Raw genomic sequence first — 15,519 nt, 5'->3', positions numbered from 1 at the left:
AAATCACTTAATGAGTGGTTTATTATTGAAAAAAATATTATAGTAATATTAAATCATAAATTTAAAGATATTGATTTTTAAGATAATAAAGTATAAAAAAATAAAATCACAGAGTACTCCTTTGTTAAAAGAAAAATGGTCCTTAAATACAAAACACCAAACCATAGGATATTTTTTTTATACTTATCCTAATTTAATATTCATGCATTTAATTTTCATGTCTATTTAAAATAATAGTTTGTATATTAAAAAGTATAAAGATATTAAATCCTCTTGATAAATTTTATAAGATAAGTTCTAAAATTTAGATAAGTATAAATTAGAAAACCAGAATCATATTGCATTATAGAAAAATAATAACATTCTAGCATAAATTAATGGTGCTTGATTTTTAAATTTTCAAACATATGACGAGTAATTTTAATATAGAAATATGTATTGAAATTTAAATTAAAAAAAAAAAAGAGATTTAAGTCACAAAGTTAATTTTTTAAATTTAATTGTACCATAATGTTTGTAAGAATTAAACTGAAGACATAGAATAATGATAATTGCATAAAATATACCTTCAGTCTCAATAATGGAGAAATATCAATTAAGAATTTATAGTTTATATCTACATCGGCTATTAATGTTATTCTTAATATTTTAATTTTTTTTAAGTAACAAATGTAGAAATAGACAAATTTATTTTAAAAATTGTGAGCACTAATTATTTTAAAATAAGAATTATGAGTATTAGTGGTAGCATTAATTTAGTTTTGATACCTTAAATATTATAATAGATGAAAGGTTATAATTTGAATATATTTTAATACTTTAATAACTTTATTATAATATATATGATGCTCTTTTGATGTTTTATAATTAAATTTTTTCACAATTTAGATAAATGATGTTAAATTCATACAAATTGTCAGTTAAAAAGAAAAAGCATGTTTAAACATTACTTATATATATATATATATATATATATATATATATATATATATATATATATATTCAAATTTAATAATTAACTTTGATCAAATTAAATTTAATAATTGAAATTTAGATTTTATTTTTGTTCAATGAATGGTTATTACACAAACCTAAACGCCCAAATATCTAATTTCACCGATAAATTTATGAGCTTAAATTTCAATATCTTCTAATTATTATTTTGATTTATCATTTTTTTTAGGGGAATAAATAAAAATATAAAAGTATATATAATGCGGTGAAAAAGACCGAACATGCAATTTAAAAAGTATTGTTAAATAAGTTGGTGGTAAGTATTAGAAATTCAATTAGTAAAACTTAAAAATAAAATTATATACTAAACTAAATCAAATTATATTTTTATTAAAGCCTAATATTTAATTAAAAATTTAAAAATAAAATCTAAAAATATGACAGTCTCTGTTTCATCGTTGTTGAATCCTATGAGTTTTTGTTTTTGTTTAGTACAAAACCAAAACTGTGATTGTAACCAGAAAAAAAAAAAAAAAAAAAACTGTGATCATCATCGTCATCGTCACAATGTTTCCCCCAATGATGACGTGTCTTGATAATTCCAATTAAGAATCTGACACGTCATATGTTCGTTGTTATTGGACATGGGTCCATTTTCTCGTTAACCGCAATGCAAATCACGTGCAACTGCTATCTACTCTTCCCTGCTGCAGTCTTTATGATTAAGTGCATTTCAATTGCCAAATGTCGTGCTCCACGGCTCCTCATTATCATGATTTCATCCATCACCATACATCTGTGGCCTATCAAAATGATCTTTGTTTTATCAAAAACACCTGATACGCTTCCAATTATTCTATAGTTTCTTCTACTATTTAATTTCGAAATCTGAGAGCGTTAAGGAGCACTTTTTCTTATTTTTATATTTACCGTTTTAAAAAATAATTATTTTAACTATAATTAACTATTTTTTTAATTATTAATTTAGTAATTAATTAACATGTATTATTTTTATTACTTAATATAAATATTATTATACACAATTATTTCTTACTTTATAAATAAAAAGTTAATGATAAAAATTAATTAAAAATCAACTCAAAAAATTAAGACCGTTTCCAATTAGTTGGGTGGACTAGATTAGTTTGAATTAACTAAATTATTGACAAATTAAAAAAGAATCAAACTAATTAATACGATTCACTTCCACCGGTGGTTTTTTCTATTAGGACGTTGTCGGGACCCTTGCCATCCCTAATTCGGAGTGAAGTAAGGTCAAACCTCCTCACCACTTAGCCAATACCATTACGGCATCAAGCAAAAGCACCAAGCTCAAATATCACTCTCTCCACTAGTTTCTTGAATAACTAACAGATAATAGAATTGAGATCCTCGCTCATTTTATCATCACCATTTCTTTTTTTCTTTTTCCTTTGTTTATGAGAGAGACATGATTCTTTCCATTCTTTCCCCTACACTACCATCGCCTAGGGTTTGTATTTCCATTTCTTCTGTATCTTCAAAGCTCTCTCTAGTCCCTGTCTCTTCTTTTTCTCTTCCTCCTCCTTTGGCCATAGTAAGATGGTCATCAAGGTCCTCCATTTGTCCTTGTTTCTTCTCTTCTTCTCTCAACGCCAATCCAGTCCCCGAACTCCTCAACGATGATAAGAAGAAGAACAACAACAACAACAAGAGCAAGAAGGGAAAGTGTACTCCTCACTCCCGCACTTTTCTTGATGCAAGAACTGAACAAGGTTTCTACTTCTATCATTACTCCTTTTCTTTTCTCTACTTCTGTTCTGTTGCCATGCGCCGAGATGTTTGCATTTGCTCTGCTTTCTTTTTACTAGTAACTTTTTAATGCATAATAGAATTGTAACATGTGTTTTAGTTATTGTATCCGCTAAGTAAATTATTGTTTTTGTTTCTTTTTCTGTTTGGAAATCCCATATACTCGTTTTATGTTGTGTTTAGATATCAAGATTTGGACTATGGACTCAATAAAGTAGTAGGTGATAAATTCTTACAAGTACCTTTGTTTCTGGTTTAATATTTTGTTAAACTTTTGTTGTTGAATTACTGTTGTTTGCATGTATGCCTAGCCTGAATGATTAAAATTATATAACAAACATTGGAAGAGTTTTCTTTGTTACTTGTTAAGAGATTTTCTTGCTAATGTGGCCTAATGTGTTATTTTAAAATTTGGTTTGGAGGATTGGTTTTCTTATATTGAATCTCTATGCAGAGTTGCTGTATGGAATTAGGAAGGAAGCAGATGCAGGGAGGTTGCCTTTAAACATTGCAGCAGGGATGGAAGAAGTTTATCGGAATTATAGAAATGCAGTAAATTATTATACTTGAAATTCATCCTTCTTGTGCATATGTTCATGTGTGTTTTGAGTAATATTAAATTTCTTAAACTGCATGGTAAAATGTGATAGATTGCACTATGTTGGATATTTTAACTTATGTTTTGACTCTATCAACTGGCTTTGTCTTTTCCCCTTATCTGCCTTTACGAAATTACAGATACATGTCTTCTTTTAGTCATCAATTGTTTGTTTTTTAAGGTGTTTGTTATCTAGTCATTAGAACAATAAAAAATAATATCAACATCTGATGCAGATGACAAAGAAACTCAAGAAAAAACAAAGTTTATAGAATCAATAGAATTATGGTCTAGATTTCATATAGAGCTTATCTGGGATATGTTTTCTAGAGTTTTATTTATAGCGGCAGTTTCAGTGTTTTACAATTTTAAGATTAAGGTGTAATTTTATAATTTTTAAATTTTCTGGAAAAGTGATCCACATATCTTTAGGAGTTCTAATTTTTATTTTAAAGTCTTATTTGCATCTAGCTTTTTTTGGAGTCCGTTAGGCCTAGTATCGGGTTCCAATATATTAGGGGTTTAGGATCAGTTTGGCTATATAGAATCCATTATGCTAACAACCTTTTCTAATAGCAGGCCCCTTATTTACTTAAATATTCTTTTTAGATATCGTCCTCGAAGGACTAGATTTTTGTTCATCTAGAATATTGGCTTAGGATCTAGTGTTAGGTCTTTCATTTTTAAATCTTTCTGGGAATTTTCTTATCATGAAGTTTATAATATTCACAGGGTTGCTTTTCAGGTTTTGCAAAGTGGAATTCCAAATGCAAAAGAAATCATACTGTCAAATATGGCTGTTGCGTTAGATCGTATGTGCTTGGATGTTGAGGTATTTGGACTGCAGATACTTCATTAAGATGCTTCAGTATTATATATTATTTGCTCATATGGACTTCTTATGTGAGATGTGCAGTAAATTTTCAGGACCCTTTTGTCTTCTCACCTTATCATAAAGCACTAAGAGAACCATTCGATTACTATAATTTTGGTCAAAATTATATCCGTCCTCTGATTGATTTTAGGTGAGTCAAGAACTTTTTTGTTTTCCTTGTTCATCTACTTTCATAGTGCATTTGATGCATTCAGCGATTAATATTCAACTATTTGTGTAAGTGCTTTATATGTAATGATGTTTGAAGTTATATTTGACCAGCCTAAGAAATTTAGGAGAAATCATGCACACTAGTATGATTGTCTAAGTTCAATGTTAGAGGCTTTTATCCCTCACTTATTTTTGGCCCTTTTAAGGGATTTATATCAAATGATAGTGTTTGTTCTTTTCCAGATCTATAATCAAACATAACTACATTAGATTAAATATCAAAATGCTTAAAATATTGGGCAGATTGTTAAATAATTATATAAAGATAAATTGATGCATTGGAGAAATAGGAACCTTAAACCACTGAACTTGTCTTCTGGTGAAGTACATGCATTCAGTTGGTATGATATATTTGGTTTTGTGTGCACAAGATGAACTGGGCTGAAGTTTTGCATAATGAAAGCAAACTGGTATTTTTCATAATTTGGTTTTGGAAATTGTTTTTTGGCTAACAGTAAATGAGCTTTTGTTTTAAGCTTATAATTAAATATCCAGAAACATTATAAAATTGAAGTCTTTGTGAAAATTGAGAATTTGAAATTACTTTTTGATGTTGTTTTGTAATTCCAAAGAACTAGCTGCATTCCTGTTTCTTTTTCCTGTAAGCATGTTAGAGATAATTTGGATGGTCAAATTGTGGCAGATTCTACTGAATCAATTCTTTTTATGTAAATATTGTAAGAAATAATTTCTTATTTTTTAAAATTATCCTTATTTATGAGCAAATCAATTTTAATGAAGCATTGTAGATGCAGTTTTCTTATTTGAAAATTCAAATGGCAAGAATTAGGTGACTGTAAAGCATTTTTGTATTGCCATAGTCATATTGACATAGTCTGCTGTTCAGATGTATTCGATCCTCTTGCCGTCCTTACACTCTTTTGTTTAAATTTTTCTTTTAACTGAATGATTTCCTTATACTTTGCAGGAATTCATATGTTGGCAACATTTCGCTTTTCCATGAAGTTGAGCAGAAGCTTCAGCAGGTACCTATATTTGCCTTGGGGTTGTGCCCATTTGCATAGAGCTGAAGCATATGAGTTTTTTCAGTTAGTTGTTCCTTTATTTTGGTTCTGGTTTTTCAGGCTTGGCCTTCTTGGCTTTGGGTCTTTTTGGGTTCGTGTAGTTGACTTTTAAAGTCAAACCAGGTTGGGTTGGGCTTTTCCATCTCTAAAGGTTGGATATTTGTGCTGCAGTGGCATGTTTACAAAGTGAAATAGGAAAAGCAGGAAAAAAGAGAACAAAAAAGTGGTAGAAAGCCTGTGCATAGCCTAAAATCATTAATGAATTAACAAAGTGGATAAAAGATGAGCAATATCAACATGAAATAGTAAGAAGTATTGCAAGGCTAGTATTTAGTGTAATCATTTTCATTTGAAACATATTATTTAGTATCATTTTGAGACTCAATTTTTAGGACATGAAATGGGCAACTAGATTCTGTGGACTGGCATCATAAGGCAGAACAATGATTTAGTAGAAACTAACTTTTTGGGGTCGTACACTTTGCTGGTTTTTCTAGTCAGAACAGAAATTTTTAGGGAAAGAACAGGCATCTTAACAATGTGGACAGAATGTTGCAATTGAAATAAGTAACATGGAATGGCAAGTAAAATTGTACCTCCAATACCTTATCCTCAAAGACTCAAAACGCATATTATGGTGGATCAGGGGAGCGGTTGGTGAGTTCTTTAATCTGAATTCAAGAATGCATTTTGAAGAACAATTGATAAATTCAATTCATCTAATCTTAGTCCAAAGCTAGTTGGGGTTGCTGATGTACAACCATAAGATCCTCATGCACACTCCTTTTTCAATTAGTTTAGGTCTTCCTCTTCGTTTTCTTACTCCATGAGTTTGAGTGGCATTGCAGTCCTAACCACAACTCATCCGTTGATCAACATCTTGTCTGGACCACCACTTGGTTTCACCCTAGCTTTATCTCGGTATAGATAGATCACCTAGGTTTGAGTCTATAAGCAATGCCAATTGCTTTATGAATACTCAGTTCTGCGATCGCTTGGTGGGTTCCCTTAACCAAGCCGCTGTGCGTGCTCCTGGCTTATTCTTCAGCAGGCAGACATCATAGACTTGGGCTCCTCCCCCTGTTTGGTAGCTTTTGATCCCATGTTCTATTTCACTCCCTGATGGAGAGTTCTTTTCACCCTGACCTCACAGCATTAATATTTATGCAAAGGAGACTTCGAATCTTTTAACCTTTGATTACCCTTCAAATGACAAGTAGGCAGCTGACGAGAATTGGTGCTATAAATTGAGACATGGAAGCTAGAATTTTACTTGTTTGTTTCTCCCTCAACTATACATCAATACAAGTTATTTGAGGTATGAGTGGAGGATACTTCCACATGTAGTTAGGTACAAAGCATTCAGGTATTCTAACTTCCTGGACGTCTTATATGTGAGAGGTGAAACAACAAGCATCTGTCAATCTGAATAGTTTGTTGTGTTTGTTTCAGATATGTTTATTGCAAAGAGTCTTTGCTTTTTCCAACTTATATCTTCCAGTATTATGTAAACATGCTATATTCACTTTTCTGAATGAAATGGTTGCTTTAATTTTATTGATTTGCAGGGTCACAATATTATTTTGATGTCAAACCACCAGACTGAAGCAGATCCAGCTGTCATTGCATTGTTGCTTGAAAAAACAAATCCCTACATTGCTGAGAATTTGGTGAACCTCATAATTTTCATGCCAAGCTTACGTTAACAGCTGTTTTCTGTGTTTGACATGCTCGCATAATCAAAAAGTTTTATACCATTGCAGATCTACGTTGCAGGTGATAGAGTTGTAACAGATACTCTATGCAAGCCATTCAGCATGGGAAGGTGCTGATTAGCTCTAAGACATGCCTTGTAAATGATTAGGTCAATATCAGTAATTTTGACCTTTACATGTTTTCAGGAATCTTATATGTGTCTACTCGAAAAAACATATGGCTGATGTTCCTGAGCTTACTGAGATGAAGAAAAAAGCAAACATTCGCAGTTTAAAGGAGATGGTCATGATTTTAAGGTATTTCAGTTCTGCTTACAGCCCAAATACTTGCATAAGAAATATTTAAAATCAAGTCACTGCTTTTCTCTTAATCGGTCATCCTGTTTTGGTTAATTGTTTCCACTACTTCATACATTTATACTTTTTACATCTTTTAGTACTTGTGCATGGAATATATCGATTTGCAGTATACAACCAGTAGGAAAGAATGTAAAAAAAGATTTCATGGATGACTAGAAGTTAGAAAGATCATTCCCATTAATATGATTCAGGTGTACTTTTTCTCCAAAAGTTTTTCCCATCTTCATTTTACCACATCCATCCAGTATTAACACATCATTTTCTTCCTATGATTTTTGAAGACAGTAAAAATTATTTATTGGATCAGGTCGAAGATGGAATGTAATAGATAAACCACAGATGGAGTTTTAAAGAAACATTTGGGGGTGTATGTATCTATTGTCAAGTCCAGTCAATGGATCAGGATTTGACAAGTGTTTGTGCCAAGCAACACTTCTCACTAATTTATAACTATGACAAATCGTTTCAATCTGGTTTTGGATTGTATTTTGTTGTTTATAAAGACCAACGTAAGAATCAATAGGATTGTTCAGCTGAAATTAATCCCACTCATATTTGCCAATTATGGGTGGGTTCATATCTAATTGCGACCTGAAAGAATTTCAGGCGGAAATGGACTGGAAAAGAAAAGCATTTAAAACAAAATCAGAATAAGAGAAATATAGCTACCACTTGTGCATTCAAAATACTTTGATTTTGTAATGAAAGCAGTTTTGTATCTTGCACGAGCCTTAAAAATATTACATGTTGCTGTTAGATCTTTGTCTTACACAATTTAGATTGTATAGTACCATAGGATACCTCCTTATTCTTATGTGACTGCACTGAAGATTCTATATATTTAATTAATGTACATTAACTGAATCCAAGTACAGTTGAAGTCACTGAATCACCACCAGTTTACAATTTATGTCTGTTTTGAGTTAACACTAAACCACCGGATCTGTAAGTTCAGCAAGGCAAAAAGAGAACGAAGTATTGAAATAAGTAAATCAAGTACTGAAATAAGCAAACTCCCAAGAAAACCTTTGATGGATGTGCCAATTTAATGTTTGGCAGCAGATGTAGCAGCTTCAAGCTGGTAAAGGGTTTTTATATGGTGCCATTGTTGGTTTGAATTGGGCATATGAAAGATACCCATTTGCATTCTTGCATAGTAGAATGTAGTTCCATTTCTCACCACTATTTAGCCTAATACTGATCCTGCACCGTGAGGTTACTTTGTCTGATCAACTCTCATTAATCTGGACAAGATGCTGTTATCGACTTGAGTTCTTAAGGTGCAAGGTGACACTTTCTACTAGCATGACTTTCATGCAGAGTATCCATATTTGTCAAAGACTGCCTGTTTCTTACATGTTCAGATAGACATAGTAGTCTTCAATGTAATAAACCTTCTGAATATGTATGCTATAAAAACAGGGATGGGTCTCAAATTGTTTGGATTGCTCCAAGTGGTGGCAGGGACCGCCCAGATTCTTTGACTGGAGAATGGTGTCCAGTAAGTGCTTTTCCGTTTTCTTTCAACCGTTTTTAGCTTCTTTCATTTTTCCGAAATATATGATTGGAGAGATTGTGCTTTTAGATGCAAACTCCATTTTGCCAATTTTGGCATCATTTGTTTTAAGAAGGCTGAGATTGCTGATGGTTTGTCTTAGCTATTAGTTTTATAGTAATCCTGGAGTTTGATTCTCCTGTTATAGTGCAGCATAGCTTAATCTTGTATCAAGTATTATAATAAATTGGTTAATCACTGAAAGAAACCTAACTGTTTCCAGATTTCCTATTATGGGGCCTACTCTGTGAATAACCAACTATACCCTTTATATTAGTTCATTGTTATAATCATCAACAGGCAATAAATTCACTAATGCCGTGCAAATTAAAACATGTACAGTGAACTTATGGAATATTATTCCTTGCTTAAGATCATTCTTGAAAATTAGAGGGACTTTAACCCTCAATTTCTGAAGTCAGCAGAATGGGACTCTACCTTTATTCTCGACCAATTAATCAGTTATCTATTAATCTATGGAGTAGATCGCTTGACCCATTGATATTCAATCCTGTCTTCAACTTGAAATCAATTCAAGTCATATTATCTAATCTTTTTTATATAAAAATAAAAAAGCATACATATTTATTTCCTTTTAATCATTTTAGAATTTAGATAGTATTTCAATGCATAAAGATATGGATGCAATGGTTGTCCTTTGCTTTTTCTGAATTCTGATGGAAGACTTGCTTTATCTACTTCCCTATCACCGTCAACTTCATTTGTTTGAACTCCTTCTGTTGAGTCTTAAATAAACATACAAATAAATTGTTAACCTGAAACCGGTGGTTTTATCTTTTTGTTGATATATCCTTTGTACAGCTGTATTGGAAAATTGATTTTTTATATATAATTAACTGACTTTAAATCGCCTGGTCACCCAACACTTGTCTATTTTTTAAAGTACAACCTAGTTGAAATTTGGGAGAAAGTCCACAGATTTTCTTTTCGGGATTAAACCATTAAAATAAATTACGGTAGAGATTATATCCGTATTTTAGCTTATAAGTGATACATAGCTGTAAGATGCCTGTGCAGAATTTTTCAAATGGAGAGTAAGTAGACACATGGTAGCTTTTTGGCAGAGCATGATCTGTCATGCATATCGAACCTTTAATTGTTAGAGCTAATACAATACATTCAGCATTCTGGTTAGAGAGTATGCTCAAATGCAATATGAGTGAAGAACCTTATCATCCATACTTGTTTTCTTTTGTCTCCGTTTTACATTTTGGTCCAATTTACTCCTTTTCAGAGCAATATTTCGCCATTTCTTTTCGGATTAATCTTTTCTTTTCTTGATGTGAAGATGGATATCTTTATCCTTGCTCAAAGGGGTGTCAATGGTGCACTACTCACTTCCCTGTTAAGTGGAAATTGGGCTATAGATCCTAGCACTTTAGAAAGAGCCCAGTTGACAAAATATAGATTTGTTAAAACACGTTTAAGAAATGCAACTAGTTGTCTTCTTTGTAGCTTCAATACTGCTGTTGTTCACAGCAGTATTGGTGCTGTCTTATCTTCCTTATTGTGTCAAAAGACAGTCAATTTTTATGTATTTGATACATCAATGAGGTCATATTTGTTTTGTGATGCCCTTGTACTCAATTCATTCTGATCTGTGGCAGGCACCCTTTGATGCTTCTTCAGTGGATAACATGAGAAGGATTACTGAACATTCTGGCGCTCCAGGACATATTTTTCCATTAGCGTTGTTATGCCACGATATCATGCCCCCTCCACCTGAGGTGTTTATCCCTGTTCTGCACATTCCTTATTTTACTTTCTTTTTTCTTTTTCTTTATTTTTTTTGATTATTTTGCTGAACCTTTAATGCATTGGAATCTTCAGGTACAAAAGGAAATTGGAGAAAGAAGAATGATCTCCTTTCATGGAGCTGGATTATCTATTGCACCCGAAATCAGCTTCTCTGAAATTGCTGTTGCTTGCGAAGATCATGAAGAGGTTGGTCGCGGTTAATATGCTTGTTATGCATTTTTGACATTTACATATATATCCCTACTATTTCTTCGCTGAACATTATAAATCTTTTTGTTCATATAATTCTAGAAATAATGATCTGAAAGTAGTATATGGAGGAAAGTAAAATGTCTGGGTAGTTTTGTGGTTTCATTCACAGTTTTTTACTGATCAATATAAGCGTGCATCATGCTACTTAATTTCCTTTAGTTGACAAATTAAGTGTTATTGTTAGTGATCCCCATGTGGCATGTGCTGTTGTCTAAAATATCCTTATTTTGTACTATTGGCTGGTAGCTTATCCAAAACCAGAGAAGATGATATAACTAAAACCTCTGTAGCTATTGTCAATAGGGGGAGTGTTTTCTCAGGTAGAAGCTGGAAAAGTGCATTCGTTATGAATTATTTATTCTTCATAAAATTTGATGACATGGAGGATAAGGTGCAAAGATGGTTGGGAATTTTATCCTCTATGCTTAAGCAATCTTTTATGATGTCAATGAAAATATTTTACAAAGAAGAACAAACACAATAATTGGATTTCCTTTTAGTAGATAATTGTGGTTTTCAATGGAAAACGATGCCTGCTGATACACCAATTATGATGCCTAGGTAACATTAGAAAAGTAAGCATGTTGAAATTATTAAGACACCGTACTACAAGGATAAGCCTTGTGAAAAGAGAAGAGTTGTTAAATTTTTATATATGCGTCATAGGTGAAAATCTGAATAAACGTAATAGTTCTGATTAATCTTGTTAAAAATGCATGAATCAGACTGATGGAACTGTAACTAAAGCTTAAGATGATTTTGACTCATTTATGAATGATGAAGTAGGAAAGATGATATCACTGAAAATGTATTAGTACTCGGTGGAGCTAAGGCTGAATCAAAGATGAATCATATCCAACAGAAGAAAGTTAATAGTTTTGTGAATTAAACATGCAAGGAGGATGAAAAGTAGTGGCAAGAACCTGAAGTTCATACCAATTGACTTGTGATGTAGATTTAATCTCCTTGCAGTTTCAATTGGATAGGAATTAATATCAATAATCTTGTTATTTTCTTCTCTTGAGGGAATTACTGGTTTGCAAATGTTGTAAAAGGTACTCTCAATTATCTCAAATAAGATATGTTTCTTTTACACTATTTTTAAATCTGTTTTTTAGTACTTGTTTAATGTTTCGACTAATGGTGCTTTCATACCTGAAGATCTTTATTTTTCTAAAAGAAATTAAAGCATTTTTATGTTGTCTTATCGTTTCTATTGGATTGACCTTTTGTTAACAGGCTAAGAACGCATATGCACAGGTTTTATATGATTCTGTGACTGAGCAATACAATGTGCTTAAATCTGCCATACATGGAAAACAAGGACTAGAGGCATCAACTTCTACCGTCTCATTGTCGCAACCATGGGATTAGTCAACCTTTATGCACTTAACTAGGTATTTACTTTTCCCTTAAGATCTATGAAATAAGTTTGAATGAGGATCTGATGCCTTATGCAGTCCTAAAACTAAAGCCTTTTAGCCTTAGTAGTATTGTGCACGTCATGATGGTGGTTACCAGTCGGGCAATGGTAATAGATTCTGATAGTTACAGAGAGCTGTCTAAATGTGAGGAAGGAACACTAGCAAAGCATTCTTAAGATCCTTCTGATACGGAAAAAGCTTTTCACGAGGAGTTGGAAAGATGCTGTGATACTTACATGTGATCAAGTCATCTTATGCATTCCAATATGCCACTATAACTTGCACTCTTCCATACCTTCTGGCTTTTAGTTTTCCTGGAACATATGATCATATGAACCATCTGAGATGATATTTTAATAAGAACACAAGAGGATCTTCATAGCTTCTTGATACAATGTATTTCTGTAGCTGGACACCTGAACTTTTTCTTATTCACATGCCTCAATACGAATCTGACATTTCTAGGTTGAAATGAAAATGTATTTATGTTCAAGTTTCAAAAAGACCATGGCTAGCCAAAGAGGCCATGATGAGTGTGTTTGGAAGATTAGAGATGTAAGAAGTCCATTAAATTAAATTCTGTCAGTCAGTTCTCATGTTTGGATGGTTGCTAGAATTATATTCTTTCAACTTGGAAAATAGAAGGTACTTTGCTTGTTCCAAAGAAATGAAATTATTCTGCTTGTGACATGATTTTGCAAGATTTCAATTGAATAGCATTATTGCACAACTTACTGCCATCTTATTTTAAATATCGAAATCTAGAAGCCCTGTACTACGAACTCTTTCTGTTTGCCTAGAAGAATATAGTGAATAGCAGTTGAAAGAGGAGTGGTGATGAAATTATCAATTTTTTTTAACTCCTAATTTATTTGTATCAGGATAGTATGCTGTAGTTTTGCAACTCAACCACGAACCTGTCAGTAATTGGAAGTGTTATATCTTGACAACAGTATAGATCACCTGTGTAGAAGATCTCAATCTAGCATCAAGCTTTTTCTCTGAATGCATTATTCTATTGAAGCGGAGTCACTAGCTTGACAGCTGAATTGATAATATACAGGAGCTCTTGAAGGGGAGTTGAATCTCAGGTGTGTACAGATAACAGTTCCTAGTACGCCAATAGTTGGTCGTCCTCAGGCAATGTGTATATTCAATTAAATCGTTTTGTATTGATTGCATCTTACTAAGCTCATTTTGTATTTTTCAAATTCTATTCTTTTGTAATCTTTAGACTACCTATTATAATTTCATACAAGATCCTCAAAGAAAGAAATAACAGGAACAGCTCTGATGGAGCAAATTTTTGCCTCATGATGTATTCTAGCAAATTCTGCTCCAGCTTATATGGTTTTTGGGGGTGTGGATTATGCCTACAAAAGGCATTAGTATATAGACACCAGAAGGCACATTCTCTCTAGGACTATTTGTTTTACAAGTTTTATGCCATCTCTTCATTTCACCGGATGCAGAGAGAAGGATAGGGTTTTGTGCTAAGTATTCTTCATTGAATGATCATTAAATTGATGAACAAAAGAAATGATTTTGTGGGTGCGGTCACGAACTGTATGTTTGATGAAACACTTCTTTTTATAATCTCTATATATTTGACAGTGTTAGGACATATAAAATCTATTAATGGAAAAGGGTATTATTTAGTTTATAAATTACTAAATTATTTTACTAATCTAATCAACTTGATGTAATTTGATTCAGTAAATATATTTAAATTAACCAGAAAACAAAAGTACAATCTTGATTAAATAGTAATATTAATCAAAAGTGCATTAATTTAACCAAATCTATTTCATGTACTACATTATTCAGATATTCTTTATATACTTGAGCACAAACTCTTTATATTTCATTATATATATTATTTATAACGGATTTTCATTCAGAAGCTGTTGAAAAAAGTAACATGTTGCTAAAAATGAAATTGTTGATAAACCTGATTCATAAGAGAATGACAGAATAACTTTGAAGCTTATTACATGCAAGGAAACGCTCAAATCATCCACAACAACATTCATAAGAGACTCGTCTAGATTTAAGCAGATTAGCAAATTAATAATTTATAATACGAATAAAACCACAAAAGTCATATAAGGATTCTCATAACGAAAAGGGCTATTTTACTAGTTTATCAGAATTATTAATTTGTATAATTATATGTGGGTGAAGAATTGTAATTTTGAGTTCTAATATAAGATTTGAAAAAAGCTTATTTTTTGAGTTATCTTAAACTCCATAAAATTGGATAGGAATTATAATTCAAATTATAGTGATGCACCAAATGATGGATTTGAAATTCTCAATTCTGTATTCTAACTTCAGTTGGGCCAAACGGTATTTTAGATGGACCCACATCTATACATTTAAGATTTTATTTTGTATTGGATAATGATTGTTGGATGAAATAGTTTTATCAAGTAGAAAGTAATTCATTTGAAATGTATGACTGTCACAAAACTTGAGGAACCAAAGTACTTGATTGCATAAAATTTGCTGTTCAGGGACTACATTCTAAGAACACAGAGAGTTTTAAGGTATGTTTCTATCAAGTTAATAGTTGTTTTGCACAAAAGCCAACAAATGAACAGATTTACATGGCTTAAAATCAATGAGGGTCAATTTTTCAGGGTACAAAAGAAAAAACATATATGAATCATGATTGATTTTTGCATGAGTTGATTGAGAATAATGAGTAAGTTTAGAATGATTATGTCTAATTGAAAATGTGAATTAATGAATGTATTGATGACAACTTAGAAATCAAGACAGAAAAGAATGGCAGCACTGCATAAATGTCAAAAAGAAAAATAACAAAAAAGTCCAAAAGGTCCTAATCCTGGGGTTTCAAAAAGGAGTGGCGAGTACAAATAAATATATACCCACAAGAAAGTAATGCATAATAAACTGCCAAAATAGCCATAAGAGAAAGAAAAAAAATGGTAGTTT

At 31.9% G+C, this 15,519-nt stretch overlaps 1 protein-coding gene across 3 annotated transcripts; it reads left to right on the top strand.

The window, feature by feature from the left end:
• The first annotated feature begins 2,203 nt into the window (after nt 1-2,203).
• LOC8278521 (glycerol-3-phosphate acyltransferase ATS11, chloroplastic) lies at nt 2,204-13,872 on the top strand. 3 transcript variants are annotated; one of them, XM_015719000.3, is made up of 13 exons: nt 2,204-2,708; nt 3,200-3,297; nt 4,089-4,175; nt 4,271-4,368; nt 5,377-5,434; nt 7,042-7,143; nt 7,237-7,298; nt 7,375-7,485; nt 8,971-9,049; nt 10,732-10,851; nt 10,955-11,068; nt 12,395-12,531; nt 13,440-13,872. In XM_015719000.3, exons 1-12 carry the CDS (start codon nt 2,405-2,407, stop codon nt 12,506-12,508), a joined length of 1,347 nt encoding a protein of 448 aa, XP_015574486.1. In that variant the 5' UTR covers nt 2,204-2,404; the 3' UTR covers nt 12,509-12,531; nt 13,440-13,872. The 3 variants fall into 3 exon arrangements, with proteins under 3 accessions (XP_015574486.1, XP_015574485.1, XP_002518993.1); XM_015718999.3 differs by having other exon boundaries at nt 2,205-2,708; nt 12,374-12,531; nt 13,622-13,872; XM_002518947.4 differs by having other exon boundaries at nt 2,205-2,708; nt 12,374-12,531.
• Nucleotides 13,873-15,519: the final 1,647 nt, after the last annotated feature.

Source organism: Ricinus communis, chromosome 5, assembly GCF_019578655.1.
Source record: "Ricinus communis isolate WT05 ecotype wild-type chromosome 5, ASM1957865v1, whole genome shotgun sequence".
In the NCBI taxonomy this organism is placed as follows: Eukaryota; Viridiplantae; Streptophyta; class Magnoliopsida; order Malpighiales; family Euphorbiaceae; genus Ricinus; species Ricinus communis.
This window is presented reverse-complemented; position numbering and strand designations above follow the sequence as displayed.

Bases quoted from the DNA above. Each gene is read 5' to 3' on its own strand.
- LOC8278521 (XM_015718999.3), top strand. From the start codon at position 2,405: ATGATTCTTTCCATTCTTTCCCCTACACTACCATCGCCTAGGGTTTGT. The intron at 7,144-7,236 runs GTGAACCTCATA...ATACCATTGCAG, and splicing joins CCTACATTGCTGAGAATTTG to ATCTACGTTGCAGGTGATAG. The intron at 7,299-7,374 runs GTGCTGATTAGC...ACATGTTTTCAG, and splicing joins AAGCCATTCAGCATGGGAAG to GAATCTTATATGTGTCTACT.